General features: G+C 38.4%; 3 protein-coding genes across 4 annotated transcripts; 2 read left to right on the plus strand and 1 right to left on the minus strand.

Moving 5' to 3' along the window:
* The first annotated feature begins 15,441 nt into the window (after positions 1–15,441).
* LOC129731243 (ferrochelatase, mitochondrial) lies at positions 15,442–17,046 on the plus strand. Its single transcript, XM_055691088.1, has 3 exons — positions 15,442–15,684; positions 15,762–15,930; positions 15,989–17,046. The coding sequence occupies exons 1-3, from the start codon at positions 15,657–15,659 to the stop codon at positions 16,947–16,949; spliced, it is 1,158 nt and encodes a 385-aa protein (XP_055547063.1). The 5' UTR covers positions 15,442–15,656; the 3' UTR covers positions 16,950–17,046.
* Positions 17,047–17,174: 128 nt separating this feature from the next.
* On the plus strand, positions 17,175–21,738 carry LOC129731231 (regulator of G-protein signaling 7-like). 2 transcript variants are annotated; one of them, XM_055691076.1, is made up of 6 exons: positions 17,175–17,877; positions 17,940–18,948; positions 19,012–19,125; positions 19,182–19,307; positions 19,367–19,658; positions 21,164–21,738. In XM_055691076.1, the coding sequence occupies exons 2-6, from the start codon at positions 18,044–18,046 to the stop codon at positions 21,221–21,223; spliced, it is 1,497 nt and encodes a 498-aa protein (XP_055547051.1). In that variant the 5' UTR covers positions 17,175–17,877; positions 17,940–18,043; the 3' UTR covers positions 21,224–21,738. The 2 variants fall into 2 exon arrangements, with proteins under 2 accessions (XP_055547051.1, XP_055547042.1); XM_055691067.1 differs by having other exon boundaries at positions 17,952–18,948.
* Positions 21,739–22,702: 964 nt separating this feature from the next.
* On the minus strand, positions 22,703–24,051 carry LOC129731252 (DNA repair protein XRCC3). Its single transcript, XM_055691100.1, has 4 exons — positions 24,020–24,051; positions 23,807–23,955; positions 23,401–23,741; positions 22,703–23,276 (listed from the first exon to the last, which is right to left on the minus strand). Exons 2-4 carry the CDS (start codon positions 23,850–23,852, stop codon positions 22,851–22,853), a joined length of 813 nt encoding a protein of 270 aa, XP_055547075.1. The 5' UTR covers positions 23,853–23,955; positions 24,020–24,051; the 3' UTR covers positions 22,703–22,850.
* Between the last annotated feature and the right edge of the window lie 3,208 nt (positions 24,052–27,259).

Here is a 27,259-nt window from a genome sequence, read left to right on the forward strand (position 1 = left end):
CTTTTAAAAGTTTTGCGGGGAAAATCCTTCGATTGTTTTCGTGATCTTGAGTCACGTGTGAGTCGTTTTGTTTTATAATATTTAATTAATGTTTATTTGGATACTATTAACTACATACTTAAAAGGACGATGTCTGCGCACTCGACATTTGAGAAACAACAAAAAAAAAACACGAAAGATAGAAAAACAATAAAACCGAGAGCATAAGCACTGACGACCGGTCAGTTGCACCTGAGCTAGTGAAATTGTACAGGGAATCACTCGGGAATTCTTTTTGGATAGTATACCTTCCTCAATGTGCAACAATTCAGATTGGGTTGTTTAGCTATATCAGTTTTTTATATCATCTGAATGAGCTGCATTTTCTAAGCAAAACGTGATTTTCAAAAATTTTCTATCGTTGTTCTTCAATTTTTAAATCACGAATTAAACCTGCTCGAAGTCGCTACAATGACAGTTGGTATATGGGCTGATTTTTTAATCTTCACTGAAAAATCGAAGGACAATGATAAAAAAATTTAAAAACCATGTTTTGCTCAGAAAATTACACTCTTTTAGCTGATATATAAAAAACAGAAATCCGTGAATAGCTAAACAACCCAATTGCAATCACAATAACGATGCAACGACCACGTATTTGCAATTGTTGGTGTATGCATAAAAACCCTTAGTTTGATGTTCTGAAGCTTTCATCACGTTGCAAGAAACATTTCTGGTTGTTTGGGTTGTTTAGCTATATCAGTTTTCTATATCATATGAAAGATCTGCATTTTCTAAGTAAAACGTGATTTAAAATTTTTTTCTATCGTTGTCCTTCGCTTTTTAAATCAAGATTTAGAACTGCTCGAAATCACTACAATGACAGTTCGCCCAACTGTCATTGTAAAGGAACCATATTTGGCAGGTGAATGTTTTCAGTGGTAACAAATATGTTCCATAATCGACCTCAGGCAACATTTTGGATTGTAAGATGGCAACTTCCGGTTTCTGGAAAACAGCTAAAAATGGACGATTTACACCCAATATAATAATATCCGGATAAAGAAAGATACACAGGAGCTAAGTTCGACCACAGATACCATTTTCAATTCTAAGATGGCGATTTCCGGTTTCGGAAAAACAGCGGCAAACGACCAAATACCACCCAATATGGGTATTTTCGGAATCGTAATGATGCACTGGAGCCACAAATCGACTTCAGACACCATTATGAATTGTAGGATGGCAACTTGTGGTTTCTGGAAAACAGCCAGAAATTGCCGATTTCCGTCTAACATGAGTATCTCCGGATCTAGAATGATACACAGCAGCTGAAAACGAAAATGATCAATTTGCACCCAATATGAGTGTTTTTTCAACCAGAATGACGCTCAGAGGCCAGAAATAATCATAAATACCATTTTGAAATCCAAGATGGCGACTTCCGGTTTATGAAAAACAGCCTAGAATAACCAAATACCATCCAATATGAGTATCTCTGGAACCAGAATGATGCAATGAGCTAACAATTGACCTCAGGCATAATTTTGAATCGCTAAATGGCAACTTATAGGAAACAGTCGAAAATGACCAAATAATACTCAACATGGATATTTCCGTAATCGACATGATGCATAGAAACCAAACATTGACCCTTGACACCATTTTGAATTTAAAGACGACAACTTTTAGTTTCTGGAAAACAACCAAAATACCTTTCAATATGGGTATTTCCGGTGTCAGATTGATGCCAGAAAATCTGCTGAAAATGACCGAATCACCCAATATGAATATATTGAGAATTAAGGCGATGTACAGAAGCCAAAAGTCTAGGAAGTTGTCATTTCTATAAAACCAATCATTTCAAACGATTCGTTATTTGACTATGATCATATCCTATGGCCGATTCGTCGTGCATTTGCAGACCTTAAACACATCGCAAGGAATCAATGAATTTGGAACGTTCAAACAGTACAAAACAACATTTAAATTATGTTGAGACCATAGAGCAGGTATAGTTTTCAATAGCCTTTGAATTTCTTTTCTTTCCATAACTTTGGGCCACATAGGGTATCGAACGTCTTCGTCAGTGGTTTTTCTGCAGCAATCTTATGCAAAAGGGGGCCGAAGAAAACCACTGACGAAGACGTTCGATACCCTATCAAATTGTTATGAAGTTTGTTATTTGTAAGTTTGAGAGATAACTCGTTCGTATGACACTAGTTATGTTCAAATAAGTCATGTAATCTTTGAAATAATAGACTTTCGTTGGTTTATTAACAATTTAATACATAACGGTGGCTTAAGTTCAATTATAATCAAATGAAATGGGAACGTCGGTTGTGTAGTTTCTGAGATAATGAAGTTTCGTGATTTTCACATTTTGGTACTTTACAGACGAAGTTACAGTCCGATTACAGTAAAATTCAATAGGGAGGTAGCTAGACTTATTAGTTGACACTAATTTTGTGGAAATCGGGTCAGCCATCTCTGAGAAAAGTGAGTGAGTTCAAGTACAGTTGAATCGCTTTATAGCGACATCGCAAGGGACCGTCGTTATAGAGAAATGTCGCAATAAAACGAACATTTTTTATGAATATAGAGCTTAAGGGATCATTGAGAATGTCGCTATAGAGAGATTTGTCGCTATATAAATTGTCGTAATAGAGGGATTTGACTGTAGTCTTCGGAATATGTTCCTTTTCATAGCTGGATTTCACATTTTTAAACATAACAGGCAAAGTAATAGTCTGATTGCAAAACAAATCAATAGGGTCTTATGGGGCAACTAGACCTTTCATTTGACACTGATTTTATGAAAATCGGTTCAGCCATGTCTGAGAAACATGAGTGAGATTAAGTAGTCTTCAAAACACTTTCTTATCATAACTTTTGAACCACAAGTTCAATCTTTATGAAATTCAAAAGTTAAGGGTATTTTAGGTAGCCCGTTCATTTGAATCCAATTTTGTTCAAATCGGTTGTGTAGTTTTCGAGATAATGATGTTTCATGATTTTTACATTTTGACACATAACCTCTAAACGAAGAATCCGATTGCAATGAAATTTAATAGGGTTTTAGGGGCAACGAGACCTTTCATTTGCAATTAATTTCATGAAAATCGATCCAGCCATCTCTGAGAAAAGTGAGTGAGAATAAAAATCTGCACATACACACACACATACAGAAAATGCTCAGCTCGTCGAGCTGAGTCGAGTGGTATATGCCATTCGGCCCTTTGGAGCACTTTTATACTTTCGGTTTTGCAAGTGATTGCTATACCTTTCTAGGAGAAAGGCAAAAACATTGTTAAAACATGGTAATAACAAAAAACGGTTTGCAAGTTTACAGTAAAAATACCATGTTTTTTATGGTTACTATAAAAAATATGGTCTATTTACTGGTTTCACCACAAAACACATCGTATTTTTTTTCGGGATATTAGTCATACTGGCCGGGAACCCATTCCCGGCGGAAAGAAATCAGATTTGGCCTCGAAAAATGTCCTTCAAACTGTCATTACTCAGCAACTACATGTACAATTGGGTTGTTCAGCTACTCACGGATGTCTGATTTTTATATATATCAGGTAAAAGAGAGTGATTTACTGAGCAAAACGTGATTTTTTTAAATTTTAAATGAAAAATAAAAAATCGCTCCAAATCGCTACAATGACAGTTGGTATATGGGCTAGCTGACATTGTAGCGATTTCGAACTGATTTCGAGCTGTTTTGATTCGTGATTTGAAAATTGAATGACAACGAAAGAATGTTTTTGAAAATCACCTTTTGCTTAGAATATGCAGCTCTTTCAGGTGACATAAAAAACTGATATAGCTAAACAACCCAATTGACACAAACTGTGTTGCGTATTGTAGATCGATCTGTTTTCTTGCCGTATTGAGTAGTTTTATCGTTCAAAATATCTACCCGGTCAACATTGAATGTAACACAATGTTGCTGTTCTGTAACACAGAAGTAACATTGTTACGTTACAAAGTTATCTAATTATAACATAACTGTTACTAAAAAAATGGTAACATTGTTATGTAACAGTATTGAACGTACATACAATGTACGTATGTAACGTTGTGTTCCATTTCAAGCACATCAATACTGTATTTGAAATTTGAAGTATAGTAAAAACAGTCAGGTTTCTTTACGCGGGGATACGTTCCAAATTTGTATGGAACCGCGTGAAGGAGGCTAAATTGAGTTAAAAAAATAACGTAGAAAACCGTCCCAAAGCGTGCAGTTATAGCTAAATCGCTACAATGACAGTTCACTCGTATACCAACTGTCATTGTAGCGATTTAGAGGAAATTTTTATTCTTCATTTAAAAATCGAAGGATAATGATACAAAGTTTTAAAAAAATTACGTTTTGCTCAGAAAATTACACTCTTTCAGATGATATATAAAAACTAAAATCCGTGAATAGTTGAACAACTCAATTGTTAAGCTGTATGGTTTAAAATTTTGTGTGGAAAGGACAGCTAGGTCCTTTCATGCTCAACAACTTTGCCGAAGAAACTGACAAACTAGAAGGCCTTAAAAAAAGCAACAGCATTATTACAACTCTGAGGGTGTCGAATTAAATGCTGAAAATCAGTTTTTCTGTCATCACTACCAGTGTACCGTATAGACACTATTGTCTATAGTGCACCAGCGTCAGTCAGATTTTCATCAGAAGTAACCTCTGCACCATGTTGTAGATCCTACCTGCGTCTAGAATATTGATCTACATTTGTTTGCTTGATCCAGGTGATATATTTATATATGTATATATTATACTATATTATACTACTGTATATATTTATACTTTGAACTCGATACGACAGGATACTTCTGATAGGATGATAGATCCTACCGACGCCGGAACACTGGTAGTGTTGGCAGAAAAAATGATTTGCAGCATTTAATTCGACATACTCAACTTAAAACAGTTATAGCTTTTTCGGGGACCTCAGCGTTAGTTTTTAGCGTCTTCGGCAAACTTGTAAAGCATCTAATATACTATGCTTAAAGTAATGTAGTGCATAAATAAAGCGATACGGAGCTCGTTAGAGAAGAAAATGCAAAAAAGTATGTTTTTCCAATCTAATTTCGTCACAAAGTCAGACCCTCCTCTAGATAATAACGTAGCTTTATAACAAACCTCTCCCCCCCGAACATTTTTTTTCATCTTTTATTATCAAAAACATTCCTTGTCTCATAAAAAAAGACAAGATAGTAATAAAAATGACTCTAAACAGACAAAACAGTGATAAAAAAGAACAATAAGAAAATATCCAAACTTTTTCTTAGTTTCATATTTGCTACGTAGCTTGGCTTGAACGCCCACCCTCCCTATCGTCACATTTTGTCACAAAACAGCAAAACCCCTCTCCCCCTTCGAATGCTACGTCATTCATGGATGTTCCCTTGCTTAAATGAATGCTAGAGGCGTAAACAGAAATCATTTCGTCGCAAAAAAGTAAATTCTCGAGAAGCAAAAAATAAATTGACACTGATTGGTTTCACTTAACCTTGAGATAACATGCCAGAAAGGACAGAAATGGTAACAAATGTGCTGAGAGCGATAGTAAGGGTAAAAATTCGAAATAAATAGTGAAAACAAACAGCAAAAAAAATTTTCCGGCGAATCGAGTCTAAAATTCCGGATAATCGAGTCCGACTTGTATTTAAACTATATCGCATCAATAATGACTAAGATCGACTTGAACTGTCCTACAGTACGGTCGCATTTTTTCAACAGCTCGAGGCTAAGTCTTAGACTACCGAGAGATATTGAAATTTTGTTTTTCGCTTTCAACAGGCAATCTTCTTGAAAGACTACCTGTTGAAACGCAAAGTAATAAATTTGTTTTTAACGTTAACGAGTGTTTAGTGAGTAAATTTGGTTTGAGATATTTCTACTTAAATTCTATAGTGAAGTGAAAGTGTAGTGAAGTTTTCCAGTTATGCCTGGAAAAAATAAAAAAGCTCGCTTTGATGCGGCTTCAAGGAAACGTGAGGCATCTCCTCCAAGTGACACTGAAATTTCGACTAACAGGTATGATATTCTTTCTTCCGTTGGGGATCAAGAAATTCAAACTTCTCATACTGAGCATAAAGCCGTTATGAAGAAGGTTAAAGTTCCACCTATTGTGGTATTTGTAGCAAATTTGAAAGCATTTCGATCAGAACTTTCATCATTTCTGTCGGATGTGAAAGTTAATTTTCAAATTGGCCGCCAAGGCAAAATTCGCATTTTGGCCGAATCTCTTGATGGCCATAAACATCTTTTACAGTATTTGACTGAAAAGATGTATAAATTTTATTCTTTTGATGCCAAAAACGAGAGACCGTTTGAGGCTGTTTTGAAAGGTCTTTCAAATGACCAAACTATTGAGGAAATTAAAGAATGTTTGTCAGAATCACTTGGTTTTGCTCCCAACCAAGTAATTTTGATGAAACGAAAGGCAAATGCCAAAATAATCAAACTGGAATACACCAGGAAAATTACTTAGTACATTTTGATCGTACCAAAGTAAATAATTTGAAATGTTTGGAAAAAGCACGTGTTTTATTTAACGTGCGAATAAAGTGGGAAAATTTCAAGAGACATGGAGAAATCCATAATCTTACTCAATGTCGGAATTGTCAAGCCTATGGGCATGGAACTCGAAACTGCCATATGGCAGCAAAATGTATGATGTGACACTGGTCACACGAAAGATATCTGCCCCGTGAAAGAGACCACTAATAGTTTCAAATGTGTAAATTGTGGGGGAAATCACAAATCCAATTTCTTTAATTGTCCTGTAAGGTCAAAAATTATTGCGTCCAGACAACGTAGGAATTCTAAGCAACCTGTTGTCAATGTGGGTATACAAAAGACATTCGATACTGTTCAGGCATCACCAGCACTTTCATTAGCAGGTGTGTCTGTAGGTATTAATTTAAATTCAGCTAACAAATTTCAGACAAAAAGTCCTGTTCAGGCAACACCAGGCTGTTCATATGCCAGTGTCCTTACAGGTAATATTTCAAATTCAAACAGTAACAAACCATTCGTGTTTGGTGCTGAAAAGTCAGCTAGTATTGATTTAGGTAGTCCAACTCCAGAAAAGATTGAATACCTACAACAATCCATGCTGCAGCTAATGTCCGTTTTGTTGAACTGTAACTCGATGTACGAGGCTGTCAAGAAGGTATAAAATTTACAACTAATATTGTTATGAAATTGAAATTCAGCAATGGTTTTAAATAATGCTGTAAATTTTCTAAATTGGAATGCTCGCTCTTTAAAAGCGAAAGAGGATGAATTTTTCAATTTTTTTTACAGTCCACAATGTGCATGTTGCAGTTGTGACTGAAACGCTTTTAAAGCCAAATATTAAACTAAAAAAGAACCCAAATTACATGGTTCATAGGTTTGATAGAATTGATGTTGCCGGTGGTGGAGTTGCAATAGTTATCCACCGTCGGATAAAACATCGTGTTTTACCCCATCTTGAAACCAAAGTTATCGAGAGTTTGGGAATTGAAATTGAAACAAGTATTGGCATTTTATTTATAGCCGCAGTGTATTTGCCTTTTCAATGCACTGGTGAGCGAAAAAATTATTTTAAGGGAGATTTGCAAAAACTCACAAGAAATAAATCTAAATTTTTAATCATCGGTGATTTTAATGCAAAACATCGATCTTGGAATAATGCTTAAAGCAATTCCAATGGAAAAATATTGTTTAATGATTGTTCGGCTGGATTTCATTCAGTTTTATTTCCAAATGGTCCTACATGTTATTCTTCTATTAGGAATTCATCTACAATTGATTTGGTAGGGAAACAGGGGTATTTTGGCCAGCTTTGGGAAGTGTTCGCACAGTTCATTAAAAACAAATACAATTTTTGAACATAAATACCTATTCTATTACACCATTGTTAAAAGCTTAGTGTCTATTTTAATACACACCGTTCAACAATGCAATATATTGAAAAATATCCTAGAAATATCAAAATTTCTACGAAGTACTAAAAACATATTTTGGTCCACCAAATTTTTACTTTGGCCCACCTTTATATCTACAGACTTGTATGGAAATAGTTCGGACTAGTTATATTTAAGATCATCATCGGTATTTTTAGAGCAAAAATAGTGGGTTTGAGGAGGACATCCTTCTGCTGTGAATTTTTGTAAATTTTAGGTATCTAAAAATGAAATGATTTGGCTTATAGCGGTTTGACAGGCATTCTCATCTGATTTCATATCGTTGAATGTGATAAATTAAGAAGTAATTACCTGTAAATTGTCACAAGCTGCTTCTTTGTTCACGTGCAACGGCCGAACGGTAATCAAAGAGATGTCAAAACTTGCCATGGCCAAAATATGTTTGCTTCAGAAAGAGGCAAACATATTTCGGCCATGCGTTTAACCACTTTTTTAAACTTTTTCCAACATGTTAGAGTATACAAACTGTTTCTATGACATTTTATTGATGTTACAACAACAACGAATTGTTTCAAAAGCATACATATTTATTACAATAGCTTCCGGACGTTGACTTGTATATTACCACTTCCTCTTTACTTTGGGTCGACTCAGCCATGACTTTGAATTTGTATGAGCTAATTTCAAAATAACACTACCTAGAGCCAGTTTTTCGCCAAAAATTATAGTGTAGTATGATTGTTAGGTGTGTTATTCAATGTTGCATGCATAGTTTTCTAATATTCATTGAATTTATCCGATAAAATGCGTAAAATGTTACCGGGTGGGCCAAAATATGCATGTGGGCCAAAATACCCCCGTTACCCTACTAACAAATCAAAGTCATTCATGCAGTGATTTATTAACTCATGCTGACTTTGATTCTGATCATCTTCCCATAACATTTTCTATTTCCCATGAAACTATTTTAAATGCCACTAGATCTGTGTTAAATTATCACAAGACTAATTAGGATAGATATCGTTCTACGATCGAAGAAAATTTGAATGATGATATTATTTTACAAAATAGTGCTGACATTGACAGAGCATTAGATAATTTTAGCAGCTTAATACTCAATGCCCGGAATTTATCAGTTCCTAAGGCTCGAGTGAAATTTAATGCACCAATTATTGACAGTGAACTTCAACTTCTTATACGTTTGAAGAACATACGGAGACGTAAATACCAAAGATCTCGTGATCCTGCTTTGAAAATTATTTTTCAAGAATTACAAAAGGAAATTAAACATAGATTCACTCTCTTGCGAAATGAGAATTTCATGAGAGAAGTTGAACAACTAAAACCTTATTCAAAACCTTTCTGGAAGCTTTCGAAGGTTCTTAAGAAACCTTCGAAGCCAATTCCAGTCCTTAAAGATGGTGATTGCATTTTTCCAACGAATGAACAAAAATCTCAAAAACTTGCTCAGCAGTTTGAGAGTGTTCATAACTTTAATTTGAACGTAGTAAGTCCTATTGAAAATGAAGTAAACCAAAAGTATGATCAGATCACCACCCAAGAATTTCTTTCTGAAGAGGTATTGGAAACAAACTTGAATGAGGTGCGAACTATTCTCAAAAAATTCAAAAACATGAAAGCACCAGGAGATGATGGGATTTTCTATATCCTCATCAAAAGACTTCCCGAAAACTCTTTAAATTTCTTGGTAAAAATTTTTAACAGATGCTTTGCACTAGCACATTTTCCTACGAAATGAAAAAATGCCAAAGTCACTCCAATTTTAAAACCCGAAAAGAATCCAGCTGAGGCATCAAGTTATCGACCAATTAGTTTACTTTCCTCTATTAGCAAACTTTTTGAAAGAATAATTCTCAAAAGAATGATAACACATATTAATGAGAACTCAATTTTTGCAAATGAGCAGTTTGGTTTTCGCCATGGGCATTCCACTACTCATCAGTTACTTAGAGTAACAAATATGATTCGAACTAATAAATCTGAAGGCTATTCGACTGGAGCTGCTCTTCTAGATATAGAAAAGGCATTTGACAGTGTTTGGCATAAAGATTTAATAGCTAAAATGTCAAATTTCAGTTTTCCGCTTTACCTTACAAAAATGATACAAAGTTATTTAACTGACCGCACTCTCCAGGTTAACTATCTAAATGGTAAATCTAATAGATTGCCTGTTGGAGCTGGTGTGCCTCAGGGGAGTATCTTGGGCCTAATCTTATATAACATTTTTACTTCTGATCTTCCTGATTTACCACCAGGTTGTGAGAAATCTCTGTTTTGTCACGATACAAGCATTTCCGCAAAAGGAAAAAGCCTTCGTGTTATATGCAGTCGGCTACAAAAAAGTTTAGATATATTTTCTTCATACTTGCAGAAATGGAAGATTTCCCCTAATGCTTCTAAAACACAGTTAATTATTTTTCCTCATAAGCCAAGAGTTTCATTTCTCAAACCCACCCATAACCACGTTATAAGGATGAACGGTGTGGTCTTAAATTGGTCTGATCAAGTTAAATACTTAGGGCTAATTTATGATAAGAATCATACTTTCAAGGAGCACATTGAAAATATCCAGTCAAAGTGCAATAAGTATATCAAATGTTTATATCCTCTTATCAACAGGAATTCTAGACTTTGTCTCAAGAATAAACTGTTAATTCACAAACAAATTTTTAGGCCAGCAATGTTATATGCAGTTCCCATCTGGACAAGTTGTTGTACAACTAGGAAGAAGACACTTCAAAGGATTCAGAATAAACTTTTGAAAATGATTTTGAAGCGTCCTCCCTGGTTTAGCACAAACGAGCTACATAGGCTCACTAATGTAGAAACATTAGAAAATATGTCAAGCCAAATTATCAACAAATTCCGACAAAAATCGTTGCAATCCTCAATTGCAACGATTAGCTCACTTTATAGTCAGTAAGATAGTTTTAAGTTTATTTTAAGTTTTGTTTTATTCCTTTTTTTTCCTTGACAAGTAGGTTTAATAATTTTCCTACAATTACAAGCGAAAGCGAAAGCTAATAACATTCAATAATATAAAAAGGCGTACAAATATATATAATAGTGTTGAAATGTCACCATTTGTGGCAGAACACACAATATTAATTCTGAATAGATATTAGTACATAAATAAATCATTACAATAATTGATGCTGAATACACTTCTAACAAATGTTGAATGCAAGTTATAAGCAGCCGCAGTGCTGTTTTTATGCTACATGACAGTCTCTCATTCATATTCTCCTGGCGGTTTTCTCGCTCTCTTCGTCCCATTATCTAGGGATGGGCGATGCTGACGAAAGTATCGATACTTTGGTATCGCGATGCTTCAATGAACTTCGATACCAGGTATCGAAGTATCGGCTGGAGAAGTATCGATTACCGATGCTTCGATAGTATCGGTATCAGAATAGCAATTTTTTTGACGTTGACTAACGTCTATATCGAAGTTAGGCCCCTGAATTTAAAAATCTAGTAATTCAACCAGGGAAAACCAGAGAAAAGTGGTCAGGTTTTGAGCGCTTATTTTGCATTCATCTATAATCAGGTTTTCGCATCAATCGATCAGAAATTCTTTTACGGTTAAATTTATGTAACAAAAACAAACTATTGTTTGAGATACACTATTGAAAAATTGGTAATTAATATCGATTGTCTAAATCATACCGCGCAGCCAATCACTACCTCTCTTCCCAAGCACAGTCGACACTAACGGATACAATCGATCTGACTTTGTTGTTATTGTTGTTGTCACTTTCTGTTTCCGATGTTTATGCTGCTGCTAGCGGAAAAAACCTTGCAAATATGCATTTTTTTGTTGGTGTTAATATTACGACAGCGGCCGGCGCCCCATAATTCTGATTCCAAAACCGCACCAGTGACATGCGGACGCTAGGTGATAGCAGCTGAAAGGAGGAAATACAAAATAGTACCGGTCATCTCGTGCCGGTTTCACCCGTAATGCTGGTGGCTTTAGTAGTAAATGGCTACTGCAAAACACTTAAATGGCTGGAATTCTGGACGGACTAACCAGGAAACTATAATCGGCAACTGGCACCTTTTGGTGCCTCTAAATTTTGGTACAGAAGCGGCAAATTGAATTTTCTGTTTTACCAAATGCTGCTGCTAGCGGAAAAAACCTTGCAAAAATGCATGTTTGTGTTGGTGTTAATATTATGACAGCGGCCGGTGCAGCTTTCAAGAAACATTTGTCTCTACCATTCCATCATCTATGTAGCCCATCCCTCTTTCTATTTATCTGACGAAGCCTTTTTTTTTTTTCTTATTCTCGTTTATTTTCCGTCGGTCTAGTTCCGCCACTGTTGTGGCCAATCACCGACGCCCAGGGAGGCGACTCCACACCCAGGACCCTAACTCACGACCCGTTTATTAACGGACCGGCGCCAACGGCTTTACTTCCTCATGCGATGGAAGGCGTGATCCCAGAGATTTTTCGCCTCAGAAAATCTCCCGGTGTCGGCTAGGCTAGGATTGAATCTAGACCAGTTGGGTTGGTTGTGAGTGGATCACGCCACCTCACAACCATCGACACCTATGTCGGCGGTGGGATTCGAACCCAGGCGTCGAGCGTGGTTGACGGAGACGTTACCAACCACACTAGGCCCCCGCTCTGACGAAGCCTTGGTATAAAACGTATCGTTCGAACATTTCACCCCATCAGTTTCATTATTAAACCGTACCGGATACATACGGACGCTCGGTGTTAGCAGCTAAAAGGAGGAAAAACAAAATAGTACCGGTCATCTCGTGCCGGTTTGACCCGTGATGCTGGTGGCTACTGCAAAGTACTAAAATGGCTGGAATTCTGGACGGAAACCAGTAAACAAGAAATCGGCAACTGGCACCTTTTGGTGCCTCGCAGTTTTATAATAGAAGCGGTTAGTTGAATTTTATGTTTTACAATTGCTGTTGCTAGCGAAAAAAAAACCTTGCAAAAATGCATGTTTATGTTGATGTTAATTTCACGACAGCGCTAGGTGTTAGCAGCTGAAAGGAGGAAAGACAAAATAGTACCGGTCATCTCGTGCCGGTTTCACCCGTTATGTTGGTGGCTTTTAGTAGATTAACCAGAAAACAACAATGTAATCGGCAACTGGCACCTTTTGGTGCCTCTAAATTTTGTTACAGAAGCGGCAAATTGAATTTTCTGTTTTACCAAATGCTGCTGCTAGCGGAAAAAACCTTGCAAAAATGCATGTTTGTGTTGGTGTTAATATTATGACAGCGGCCTGCGCAGCTTTCAAGAAACATTTGTCTCTACCATTCCATCATCTATGTAGCCCATCCCTCTTTCTATTTATCTGACGAAGCCTTGGTATAAAACGTATCGTTCGAACATTTCACCCCATCAGTTTCATTACTAAACCGTACCGGGTACATACGGACGCTCGGTGTTAGCAGCTAAAAGGAGGAAAAACAAAATAGTACCAGTCATCTCGTGCCGGTTTGACCCGTAATGCTGGTGGCTACTGCAAAATACTAAAATGGCTGGAATTCTGGACGGAAACCAGTAAACAAGAAATCGGCAACTGGCACCTTTTGGTGCCTCGCAGTTTTATAATAGAAGCGGTTAGTTGAATTTTATGTTTTACAATTGCTGTTGCTAGCGGAAAAAAACCTTGCAAAAATGCATGTTCATGTTGATGTTAATTTCACGACAGCGCCAGGGTGTTAGCAGCTGAAAGGAGGAAAGACAAAATAGTACCGGTCATCTCGTGCCGGTTTCACCCGTTATGCTGGTGGCTTTTAGTAGATTAACCAGAAAACAACAATGTTATCGGCAACTGGCACCTTTTGGTGCCTCTAAATTTTGTTACAGAAGCGGCAAATTGAATTTTCTGTTTTACCAAATGCTGCTGCTAGCGGAAAAAACCTTGCAAAAATGCATGTTTGTGTTGGTGTTAATATTATGACAGCGGCCGGCGCAGCTTTCAAGAAACATTTGTGTCTACCATTCCATCATCTATGTAGCCCATCCCTCTTTCTATTTATCTGACGAAGCCTTGGTATAAAACGTATCGTTCGAACATTTCACCCCATCAGTTTTATTATTAAACCGTACCGGGTACATACGGACGCTCGGTGTTAGCAGCTAAAAGGAGGAAAAACAAAATAGTACCAGTCATCTCGTGCCGGTTTGACCCGTAATGCTGGTGGCTACTGCAAAATACTAAAATGGCTGGAATTCTGGACGGAAACCAGTAAACAAGAAATCGGCAACTGGCACCTTTTGGTGCCTCGCAGTTTTATAATAGAAGCGGTTAGTTGAATTTTATGTTTTACAATTGCTGTTGCTAGCGGAAAAAAAACCTTGCAAAAATGCATGTTCATGTTGATGTTAATTTCACGACAGCGCCAGGATGTTAGCAGCTTAAAGGAGGAAAGACAAAATAGTACCGGTCATCTCGTGCCGGTTTCACCCGTTATGCTGGTGGCTTTTAGTAGATTAACCAGAAAACAACAATGTTATCGGCAACTGGCACCTTTTGGTGCATCTAAATTTTGTTACAGAAGCGGCATATTGAATTTTCTGTTTTACCAAATGCTGCTGCTAGCGGAAAAAACCTTGCAAAAATGCATGTTTGTGTTGGTGTTAATATAATGACAGCGGCCGGCGCAGCTTTCAAGAAACATTTGTCTCTACCATTCCATCATCTATGTAGCCCATCCCTCTTTCTAATTATCTGACGAAGCCTTGGTATAAAACGTATCGTTCGAACATTTCACCCCATCAGTTTCATTATTAAACCGTACCGGGTACATACGGACGCTCGGTGTTAGCAGCTAAAAGGAGGAAAAACAAAATAGTACCGGTCATCTCGTGCCGGTTTGACCCGTGATGCTGGTGGCTACTGCAAAATACTAAAATGGCTGGAATTCTGGACGGAAACCAGTAAACAAGAAATCGGCAACTGGCGCCTTTTGGTGCCTCGCAGTTTTATAATAGAAGCGGTTAGTTGAATTTTATGTTTTACAATTGCTGTTGCAGGCGGAAAAAACCTTGCAAAAATGCATGTTTATGTTGATGTTAATTTCACAACAGCGCTAGGTGTTAGCAGCTGAAAGGAGGAAAGACAAAATAGTACCGGTCATCTCGTGCCGGTTTCACCCGTTATGCTGGTGGCTGTTAGTAATAAATGGCTACTGCAAAATACTAAAATGGCTGGAATTCTGGACGAGAATAATCGGAAACTGGTACCTTTTGGAGCCTCGAAATTTTGTTACAGAAGTTTTGTAAAAGAAGCGTTGCAATTCCCTCTACTATTTGCTTCAATGGAATATATTTTTTTTAAGAATACGGTAGTCAACGTCATGCGGTCGTGTCTTGAATACCACCCTCCTACTTTTTTTCAAAAATCATCATTTAGGAAGTATCGATACCGGTACTCATCTCTAGCAGTGAGTATCGATGCCAAAATACTCGATACCGGGACCCCTAGTATCGATACCGCTGGTATCGATACTAGATCGCCCATCCCTACCATTATCTGTGGTTTTATGTTGCGTAAACACAAGCCACGAAATAAGTGACCGCTGTTGTTGCCTTTCTGCTGAAGCACTTAGAGAGATATTCGAGTATACGTTATACTAGGATTAACAATCTGTTCACTCGAGTAGAACTACTAGAGGACAGCAATTTCATCTGAAACAGTTTGAGATTTTGTTTTAGTATAGCATTTACAACTTGTAACTCAACAATGCTGGGACGTGTTTTTCTATCAAAAGGTTGGTGTTATACTGGTTAAATTTTAAGTGAGGCGAAAGAAAACACTAAAAGACGAATGATAATATTTTCTTTTAAGCCACGTATGCTAAGGTAAGATGTTTCGGAACACAAAGTGCTAATTATGCAAAGCCACGCACCGCTATCGTTATGCTCAATATGGGAGGACCACAGAATACGGACCAAGTTCACGATTATTTGCATAGAATTATGACAGATAGAGACATGATTCAATTGCCAGTTCAAAGGTAGCTTATCGCATGTCTAATTCAACGCTCATTCTTATAATGTTTCTTGTTAACTCAGTAAACTCGGCCCATGGATCGCAAAACGACGTACTCCAGAAGTACAGAAAAAGTACTCTGAAATCGGTGGAGGATCACCAATTCTAAAATGGACAAATCTACAGGGAGAACTGCTGTGTAAGAAGTTGGACAATTTGTCACCGGAAACGGCCCCGCATAAGCATTACGTTGCGTTCCGTTATGTAACTCCGCTGACAGAGGATGCTTTGCATCAAGTGGAACAGGACCAACCGGAACGGGTGGTGCTTTTTTCTCAATATCCACAGTACAGCTGTGCTACGTCCGGTTCAAGTTTCAATGCAATTTTCACGCATTACAAGGCAAACAAAAATGGTCTCTCTAATGCTAAGTGGAGTATTATTGATCGTTGGGGAACTCATCCGCTGTTGGCAGAAACATTTGCCGATAATATTCGGCAAGAACTAGCGAAATTTCCTAAAGAGAAGCAGAAAGACGTTATATTGCTTTTCTCGGCGCATTCACTGCCACTAAAGGCGGTCAACCGTGGGGACTCGTATCCCTCGGAAATCGGAGCCACGGTGCAAAATGTTATGGAAGCGCTGAACTTCTGCAACCCATACTGTTTGGTCTGGCAGTCGAAGGTAGGTCCACTGCCATGGTTAGAGCCCTTCACTGAGAATGCCATCAAAGGTTACATCAAGCAGGGCAAGAAAAATTTCATCCTAGTGCCTATTGCCTTTGTAAACGAACACATTGAAACGCTGCACGAGTTAGACATCGAGTACTGTCAGGAGCTTGCCCACGAGGTTGGGGCTGAGAAAATTGGCAGAGCCGCTGCTCCGAATGATCACCCATTGTTCATCGATGCACTGACGGATATTGTGCAGAGCCATTTGCGGCGCGAGCATTCGGTGAATCCCAAGTTTCTGTTGCGCTGTCCTGCCTGTGTGAATGCTAAATGTTCTTCGAGCAAGCAGTGGTTCCGCGAGTTGTGCAATTAGGATCGGTTTAGTAACGATGTGATTTTCTGTTTTTCGTTCGGTGGAGGAGAGCATGGTTCCTTATGTATTTTTAGTAACATAATTTTTTTTCGTTTAACTGAGAGTATTTGATGGCTATCCGAAAACCGTTTCCGAACTTGTTTAAGCGATGATTTTATGCCTGAATATCAGAATCTATGATAGTATGTACATTATTTGAAGCATCGTAGTTTGGCTCATACGTCCTTTTCATTATTTTGCCGATACTCATCTCAAGGCAGCTGATATGGTTGGAGCATACGAGAATAATAACAGAGCATAATGCAGTAATGAGGGAAGAGATTCCTTCTCATTTCAGCAATTTCAATTGTTAGTGAGACTGAAGAGAACTGTTTGAGGACGCTACTATCCGTGAGCATTCCAGTTAGCTAAAGAGGGATGTAGGGTAGCATTAGGTACTGTATTAATTTGAAATGTTTCCTCTATTTTGGTCTTTTAGATACACTGTTTTGTTATTTGATTTTGCTTTAGCACTTTTGTTATACCGATTACTTAATGGTGATGCAAAATAACAAAACTGTAATATTTTATAAAATTGCATGCTACGGTCACTCTTGCCCCACTTCACTCATGTAAACGCTGCAGCTACAGCTGCTCTCGCGTCGTTCACGGCTGCTGGTTACTGTCTAATACATATATCTCTATCTTCGCCTGACCTCACCCTCATCCTTTCAGCACATTGACAGATTGCGAAAAATCAATTTTACGCAGGCCTCAGGATTGGATCACACTTTTTTCCGAGGTCGGTTCAGAATGTGAAAATTATCCCACTGCAGCTAGAAGTGCACCCGTTGGAAATATCCTTTTGCTATGATTAAACTGTGAAGTTACCGGTTTAATTGCGATCATGGAAATGTGTCTAAGCTTGAGGCGTAATTCGTTTTAGAATGTGAGCTGTTCTTCGAGAACGAAGAAATCTGAGAAGCAGGGAGCAATTGATTTTCATTTTAGAATTTTTCGCAGCTTCTATAAGCCAGTAACAGATATTAAACAGGAACTAAACGGGTGTTTGGAACAAGTTTAGCACTAGGACTTTCAACGGTTCAGAGAAAACGATGGTCACGGCGAAGACAGTGGATACAGAGAAAGAACGGCTTACAAAGAAAATGTGTTCAAATAGTAGTACGGGTGGAAGTGGATCCGGTGGTGGTGTCTCTGGGCCATCGGTTAGTTTTAGTGCTGGAACCACCCATCATACGGCTCACAGCCAGGACGCCCCGAATATTCTGGTCTACAAAAAGATGGAGTCCATTATTGATAAAATGCAAGCGGAAGGATCGGGAGTGTCTGTGCGCACGGTAAAAGCCTTCATGACTAAGGTCCCTTCAGTATTCACGGGGGCCGATCTTGTTGCTTGGATAATGCAGAACCTAACGGTCGATGATGTGACGGAAGCCTTGCACCTGGCACACCTTCTTGCGTCGCATGGTTATTTGTTTCCAATTGATGATCATCAACTAACCGTAAAAAACGACGGGACTTTCTACCGTTTCCAAACACCGTACTTCTGGCCTTCTAACTTTTGGGAGCCAGAAAACACTGACTATGCCATCTATCTTTGCAAGCGTACTATGCAAAATAAGACCAGGCTCGAGCTGGCAGATTATGAAGCAGAAAATCTAGCCAAACTGCAGAAAATGTTTTCACGTAAATGGGAATTTATTTTCATGCAAGCTGAAGCTCAAAGTAAGGTAGACAAAAAGCGAGATAAATTAGAGCGTAAGGTATTGGATTCGCAGGAGCGAGCCTTCTGGGACGTGCATCGTCCTATGCCTGGCTGTGTCAACACGACTGAAGTGGATATAAAGAAGGCCTATCGGCGAGGTGCCTCGAGTTTGGGTTCCGGTTCTGCTGGTACGGCAGCCAACAGTAATCCGAGTGAGACGATGACCAAGACAATCAAATTACTAAATCAACGACTCGAGCGACGGACGATTAAAGTATCCAAGGTGGCCGAGTCGTAAGTTGTCTGATTTCATTGATAACATATAGGTACAATCATAATTCTATTATCCATTTACAGGTACGTTTCATACCTTGAACAGTACGGTGAGTTTGATTATTTTTTAACTGCTCCAGAGTATCCTAATCCATGGCAGTCTGATAGCACGGAGTTATGGGACTCCGAAAAACAAGGGTAGGTTTGTGTTAACTTACACACTTGGAAAAAAATACTATATTTAATTTTTACAGCAAAGATATCCCAATGAAACGAGTTAAACGCTGGGGATTCAGTTTGCGAGAACTTTTGAACGACCCGGTAGGACGGGAACAATTTACAAAATTTCTTGATAAAGAGTTTAGTGGTGAAAATTTGAAGTAAGACTTGCTTTTTTGCAGCATTGATACCTTTTTCAATCGTCATTTTTTTCGAACAGGTTTTGGGAAGCGATTCAGGACATGAAAGCTCAACCCCAGTCCAAAATTAAGGACGCTGCGAACGCCATCTGGAACGAGTATCTTGCGCCGGACGCGGCCTGCCCTGTCAACATAGACTCCAAATCCCTTGAGCTTGCCCGGGACGCCATCAGCGGCGGTACGGTTAGCCAGAGCCGCTGGTGTTTCGATGTGGCCGCCGATCACGTGTTCTATCTGATGAAGTCCGACTCGTACTCGCGCTATCTACGCTCCGATATGTACAAGGAGTACCTCAACGGCTCCAAAAAGAAGGTAAAATCCATACCGAACTTATTTGGCGTGAAGATCAATTACTAGATTTTTTCATGTACTTTTTTCACCTTTTCTATGATAAGGTAGAATTAACGGTTGAGATATTTTGCTAGCATAGGTATTGGGGTCATATGACTAGTCATCTCACATACGGGAAGATTTTCTTTTACTTTGGTTGCAACTTTCGCACCTTGATAAAGGGCGCATCTGTTTCGAAACATTTTATGATGTGAGCTGAATCATTCCCACGTGCGAGAAGTAATTTTATGCATCACATCTCGAAAATTTATAAGATCAAGTGGTGTTGATGTACGAGTAGCTTGTCGGTTGTGTAAACGCTTTGTTAAATTCGAAAATTCTGTCAGTTTCATATTTTTATATCAACTCTGTTTTCGAAACGCTGATACTTTTTATTTGGTATTGGTTTACATCTTTCTTATTTGACTTTAATTCGATCCGGTCTATAACCCTAAGAGAAGAGTGGAATGTTTGCAAATATTTGATTGATTGTGGTTTAAAAGTTCAGAACCGATTTTATATACCCCTGCCCTGCAAAGATTTTTAATGTATTATTATATTTTGGAGAAGCCTGGGGGGACAGAAAAAAAATCTCTGCTTAAGCTTTTATTGTATGTTTGATCAAACTATTCACTGTTTTGGTGTTGTTCAACTGTTCAATACGAACATGTATTTCAAAAAATTGATTTTTTCACTAGCACTAGATTTAGCGCATTGAACACGAAAGCAACGTCTCACCGGGGATAGATTTTGTTGAAAAAAAGAAAGAAAGGCAAGTTGTACACTCTTCTCTCAGGTTTATTAATATTGGCATTTTCTATCGGTTTTCTGCTTTTAAGAACATAAAAGCGAGTAATAATATAAAAACAAACAATTTAGCTCATATTGAGTTGCTTTTCTAACTGGAAGGCGATAAAATTAGTAAAGTTCATAGTGTGAATATTTTCATGACTTCAAATCTATTATCGAAGTACCAAAGAGAAGCCCATCTTAGTACGTATAAGAGAAATAAAATCATTTGATGTGTAAACAATCTGATTTGAGCGATTAAAAATACAAATTCAGGGTGAAATAAAAGCAGTTTTGAATAAATGTTGTATTGACTGGATCTGAGTGCATTTCACGATCAGGCGTTAAGCTTGGGAACACTCTTTAAAATATTACTTGTCTAATCATTTTCGGTAACTAACCATAGCTTACTCACAAAGCTTCCTCATTGTTTTGGCTATATGAATATCAGATTGCAACCACACTAAAAATACACATATTCGAAGCATTCTGCATGAATTTTACATTACTAACGCCATTATTCATTTGTGTTTTCGTAGCTCGATAGTAAAGTTTGGTAGAATAGTAAGTAGTACAATACAGCGATGTTAGAACATCGCTAAATATTTGAACAAAATGTACAGTAAAAATTCGAGCAACACTGTGTACATCTCTATGCTAATATTTAAACTTGTTTTGATCATCCCAAATGAACGCAGACATCTGTACGAGGACTTCGCATATTTTCCGGTAGAAAAGAAGCACCTGTGATAAATTAAACCGGTTGCGAACAAATACACTAAAGACCATTCCCGCATGAATCAAAGCAGAAAATCAACCAAAGATTCGCTGACACAATAGAATACATTTATTCGACACCTTTATAGAGCGAACAAATCTCTACCGAATGGTTTAAAGCTAATCGTTTTAGAACAGGTCAATAATACCTAGGTGGCGTTGAAGCTTAGCAGTAACTATGCGTAGGAAAATGTACCATGCCTAACCAAGTGCTAGAGACAGCTACCAGTAATCAAGTATCTATGACTGTCAGAATAGCGATGCATGGTTGTACTAGTTTAGCAGCTTGGTAGATATGAGTCGGTGAGATTTACAGTTATCACGAAACGTTATAACTAACTAGTAATGTAGGATGTGAAATTAATAGCCAAGAAAAACTTGTTACAAAAGTCAACAGCGGCAACCCACCATTACTCAAACAAATAGTGAGATTTTAACGTTTGCATACTTTTTAAGAGCAGAAACTATGACAGAAGTAAAATATATATATATATATATATATATATATATATATATATATATATATATATATATATATATATATATATATATATATATATATATATATATATATATATATATATATATATATATATATATATATATATATATAAATATTACCAGTTCGAATTCCCCCCGATTCACAAAATGCGGGTCCTATCCATGCCCCTAGCTAAAAAACAATCGTTATAAGCTACTACTATAGTCGTCTTATCCAGTTTCTACATTCCAACGTAAGCAACAAAGCCAATAATTACCCGCCAACAACCCAAGATTCGTAGCCACAACTGTTTGTGAAAAAATGAGATCGCAATGGCTGAAGTCTTATCACTTAAAAGCAGTTGCGTATGTGCGTCAACCGGCGCCGTTCAACGTTCAAACTTAACTTTGGTTTGAATACTCGATCGAACAATCTACCTAATAAGACTTGTAACCGTTGTTAACATAACTATGATAATTCGAATTTTATTGTTCTTTTGCTCGGTGATACACTTCATACATGGTTTTACCGTGATATTTGTTCATTTTTAGAAAAGTATTTTATATGGTCAGACGCACAAACAGAGATATTCTATATCTTCATGCACTTGTTTTGTTTTTCTCTATATACAAACACAATATCACTTAGTTTTTTTCTTATTACATAACATATATTACATAACGATTTTCCGTTGTAAACTTTCCAAACATTATCGGAAATCAAATGCTTGATAGTTTTTCGACTTATTTGAGGAACACTTCAAATCAAAAAACCTAAGTACCTTATGCGTATTTTATGATTTACTGAAACTCACATGGCATCAGATGCCTGCATAAAAACTAAAAACCAGGTAACAGACATATGCGAAAAAACTATTTCAGCTTTTTCTTATTGTTTTAATGCAGACAAAGCGCGCAAACTTATATTTGTGATATTTTGTGATTTCATCCTAAATGAAAGGTAATGAAAATTTGTTGCATAGGGGTATAACATAGGTAATTATCATAATGTATTTACTATATTAGGAAAAAAAAAAAACAATCAGTCATAGAGTAGCTTAAAAAATACGGTGGAATACGTGTGAAATTCTATATTTTAAATGTAAACTTAAAACAATGTAAATGCACTTACGCGACATCCGTTGCATCCGAAATACCCCTCTCTGTGATAACAAAGTAACACTCACCAGGTGGCACCGCAGGGCTAAAAAGCAGCCGACAAAGCCGTTGATTTGAGTCCTCTAGCCGACTGATTTGCAGCCGTGTGTGAACCAGGCTGGCCCAGGAGAGACCCAGAGCTGGTACGATTTTCTCCTCATCCAGGGAGAAGCTGTCGATCACCGAACGTACTTGATTGGTACATATGACTGCAAAATCGAACTGCTCTTGGAGTGAATGCAACGCGCGAACCACACGGCGGAAAGAATGGGCACGTTCAACGTAGTTTTGTTCTTCGACATACACCGCAGTTATGGAATCAATAATAAGCAACCCAATTGGATTGTTTTCCAGCAAAACCGGAAGTCGCTCACTAATGCACAGTTCGAGGGAGGTCTGTTTAAAATAATGCGTTATCTAATAGATGATAAATTTCGTAGCTTGTAAAGGGGGCACATATTTTTCAAACATCTTATTAATGCTCTCCTTTCCGTGTACACTCAAATCAACTAGTACTTACCGGGCTGTGCAAATGCTCAACGAAGATATTATCTGTCAAATTGTAGCCCCCCTTGCTAGCTCCGGGAAAATCTTTTTTTATTGCATGTTCCATCTGAACGATTCGCCCGGACGGGAAAGTATGCTCTGTGCTTATATACACCACACCTTTTGGAGGTGTCGAAGTAATTTGAGATACCAACGCTAAATGTAGTGCTAGCTGCGTTTTACCGGAACCGGCTTCACCTGCTATTTCAAAAATGCCACGTGAACTTATACCGCCACCTGTGAGTTTATCGAGATATCGTACCCCAAACCGAATCCGGCGCCAGCGTCGTTCGAGTGTCGTTAACGTTTGTTTTGCTGAAAGATTAGGTACCACTTTATCTTGTCGAACTACCTATTATAGCCTAATTAACGAAGCTCACCGGTGATGATGTTTACTGAACCTATGGCTTGTTTAGTTGCTTCCATATCGGTTATTGAAGAATAAATTCACAGAGTTCTCCCGCGTTGCTATTCAGCAACAAGAAACGTTATATGTTATTTGTATGACAATCGCCCGCATTCATTTTCACTAGAAGTTCAAAATTATTAGAAGTTCAGAATACCGTGGATTTAACGATTTGTTGTAACTCAACAAAGATCAAACATGTCCAAAACAAGCGAACGGTTACAGTCTACACCATTTGAACTTTACACCGTTTTCATTTCACCACAGCGAAAGCAAAACGAACAAAACAGAGTAAAAGCAGAGTTGCCAAAAATATTTTGGGTAGCAGATGGCATTATGTGGTATTTTTAGAACATGCTATTGTCGCTGCAGCATAACTCTGCGATTCGCTGGTGAGTCCAGCGACGCGAAGATTTCCAGCGATGTCATTTGTATGATTATTTCTCGCACAGTACAATGCAGTTTTAATGTTCTTTCATTAAATTGACCATTTTGCGACTAGAAAACAATCAAAACTATTAGAAAATATTATAGTGGCATATTTCGGGGGTCGGTTCGGGTCGAGTATTCGTCGCGTGCGGTTGTCTCTTTATCTCCGCAAACGAACGATCAAAGCCTTGAGCGCTTTTGTTCTAAGACGCTTTATCTTTTCACGAGTTACGCAGTCCAAACAGTTTCTGTTTGTTGCAAGTCTGAATATTTGTGGTGGAAATTTATCGGTGACATTTTATACTACGGAAACCCAGTCGAAAATTATTCGATAGCGTGATTAAAAACGGTCCGTTGAGCTTGCTCCGGACCGGTTTAGTCTCTGATTGAACGCCATTTTTGTTCTGTGACCGCGTGTTTGCAAGCCTGTGAAAGAGGTTAGAAACTATCGTCGCTCGCGCCGCGTGTTTCTTTTGTTGGCAATTTAGTTTTCCGTTGTCCAAATATTTCGCACGGCATAGAGGTCGTTGACATCAAATATGTCTGAGCCCGACCCGGTTCCGGGCGGGAGTGCGTTCGGATTTCGAGGTGGAACGATTGACGGCACTTCAACTAGGAGAACGCTGCCATTATGGATGGACACAAGTGATAACCACGGTGAGCTAACGGTTTTACGGATGGAGGCATTAAATGGAAAACTACCTCGTAACCCTTTCACCATTCGCACGTCCGTTGAACTGTGCGTCGGTGGAAAAATCGTAGGACCCTTTCCGGAAAACAGAGGCGAATATTATTCCCTGAAAGTGAAAAATGATAACCACGTTTCTAAACTACTGGCCCTCACTGAACTAGCAGACAAAACCAAAGTAAAAATCATTCCTCATCCCACTTTAAATACCTGCAAATACGTTGTGTCCTGTCCGGATGTGATAGATATGTCTGAGCAAGAACTGTTAAACTCATTATCGAAGTATGGTGTATTGGCGATAAGACGCTTCACCCGCCGAGATGGTGACAGATTTGTTAACACTCCTTCAATGATTTTAACTATAAGGGGAACCGTCGTACCGGACTATATCGATTTTGGATACCTAAGAGTGAGCACGAGACCGTATTACCCATCGCCGATGACCTGCTACCGATGTTGGGCATTTGGTCATACGCGCACACGATGCCAGGCGCCAGCGGCTGTATGTGGAAACTGTTCCAACAGCCACTCTCTTGAGGAAAATCAACTATGTCTGAACACACAACTATGTAGTCGATGTGACAGCAATGAGCATAGTATAAACAGTAAAATCTGCCCCGTCTTTATAAAAGAAAAGGACATTCAGAGAATCCGTGTCGATCGTGGACTGGGCTACCCAGCTGCTCGGCGTTTATACGAGTCAGAACATGGCTCTAACAGTTACGCTACCGTCGCTAACGCTAGTAATCTTCGACGATTTAACCAGGAAACTCGCAGAAAAAACAGATAGAATCAAGGAATTAGAAAATGGGAAGAATAACAGACTACAAGTAGTGTCGGCCAATGGTACAATTGAAGATTTGGTTAAGGAAGTACAGCAGCTAAAGAAGCAAGAATACCAGAAAGACCGGGAAATCAATGTTTTAAGGGGGATCTTGAATAATTTACGAAGTGCAACGAATACTGAAAATCAATCGACTATCCTAGATACAAACAAAACCTTGCAAAGCACCAGTCAAACCCAGAATCAGCGAAAGGGTAAAACCACCAACAAGATAGGATAACGAGTCGCCTCCTCTGGAGCGTTAGCGAAGACCCCATGGGTAGTGATCACCATCCTACATTTGTACACTGCAACGATCGCCCACCCGACCTACAGCGTAAGCCAAAATGGAAATACGAGCACGCGAATTGGCTACAATATGAAACGATAATTAACCAAAAATTGGAAGAACATCAACCCAACAGTATCATGGAACTGACTGAACTTATGATAACAGCAGCGGAAGCAACCATCCCAAAAACCAGCTCACGCCCGGGTAGGAAAGCTCTACACTGGTGGTCACCTGAGGTCAAAACTGCAATTAAGGCAAGAAGAAAGGCACTTCGCGCGAAAAAGAGGATTCCGGAAAATCACCCGGAAAAAGAAAATGCACTGGAGAATTACAGACGATTAAGAAATGAATGTAGGAGAATTGTGGCCGATGCAAAAAGGAAAAGCTGGGAAAACGTTCTGGACTCTATTCAGCAAAGTCAATCTCCCCAAACTCTCTGGAGAAAAGTAAACGCAATGAATGGCAAAAGACGCATGGTCGGATATGCAATTAAAACTGACGATGGTGTCACCGGAAATCCTGTACAAGTGGCTGACACACTAGCTGATTACTTTGAACACACTTACGCAATGAATAGATATGATCCAAATTTTATCCGAAGAGAAAATATTCCACAGACAACACTAAATAGCTTCCCGGTTCCTATTGACAAGAAAAAACAAGAGATTAACAACGCATTTACGCTAGAAGAACTACTTTTTGCGCTTAGCAAAGCAAACGGAATTTCCGCGGGAGATGATGAAGTGGGATACCCACTTATAAAACACCTCCCTCTGAGAGGTAAAACGACTCTGTTACGGTTGTACAACAATGAATGGAGGGCTGACACATTTCCTCGGGGTTGGAATCATAGTATCGTAATACCAATACCAAAACAGGAAACAGGATGCATCGAGCCGTCCGGCTATCGTCCAATTTCTCTTACATCCTGCCTATGCAAAACCATGGAGCGAATGGTCAACCGAAGGCTTGTCAAACATCTTGACCAAATTCAAGCACTAGATCATAGACAGCATGCTTTCAGACCGGGACGCGGAACCAACACTTATTTCGCGGAATTAAATCAAATACTGGGAGACATCAAGGAACGCAATCTACACGCTGATCTTGTAACTTTAGACATAGAGAAAGCATACAACAGGGCCTGGGCTCCGAAGGCCCTACAGCAATTAGTAGAATGGGGTTTTAGCGGCCA

The sequence above is a fragment of the Wyeomyia smithii genome, chromosome 1 (genome assembly GCF_029784165.1).
Source record: "Wyeomyia smithii strain HCP4-BCI-WySm-NY-G18 chromosome 1, ASM2978416v1, whole genome shotgun sequence".
NCBI classification, from domain to species: domain Eukaryota; kingdom Metazoa; phylum Arthropoda; class Insecta; order Diptera; family Culicidae; genus Wyeomyia; species Wyeomyia smithii.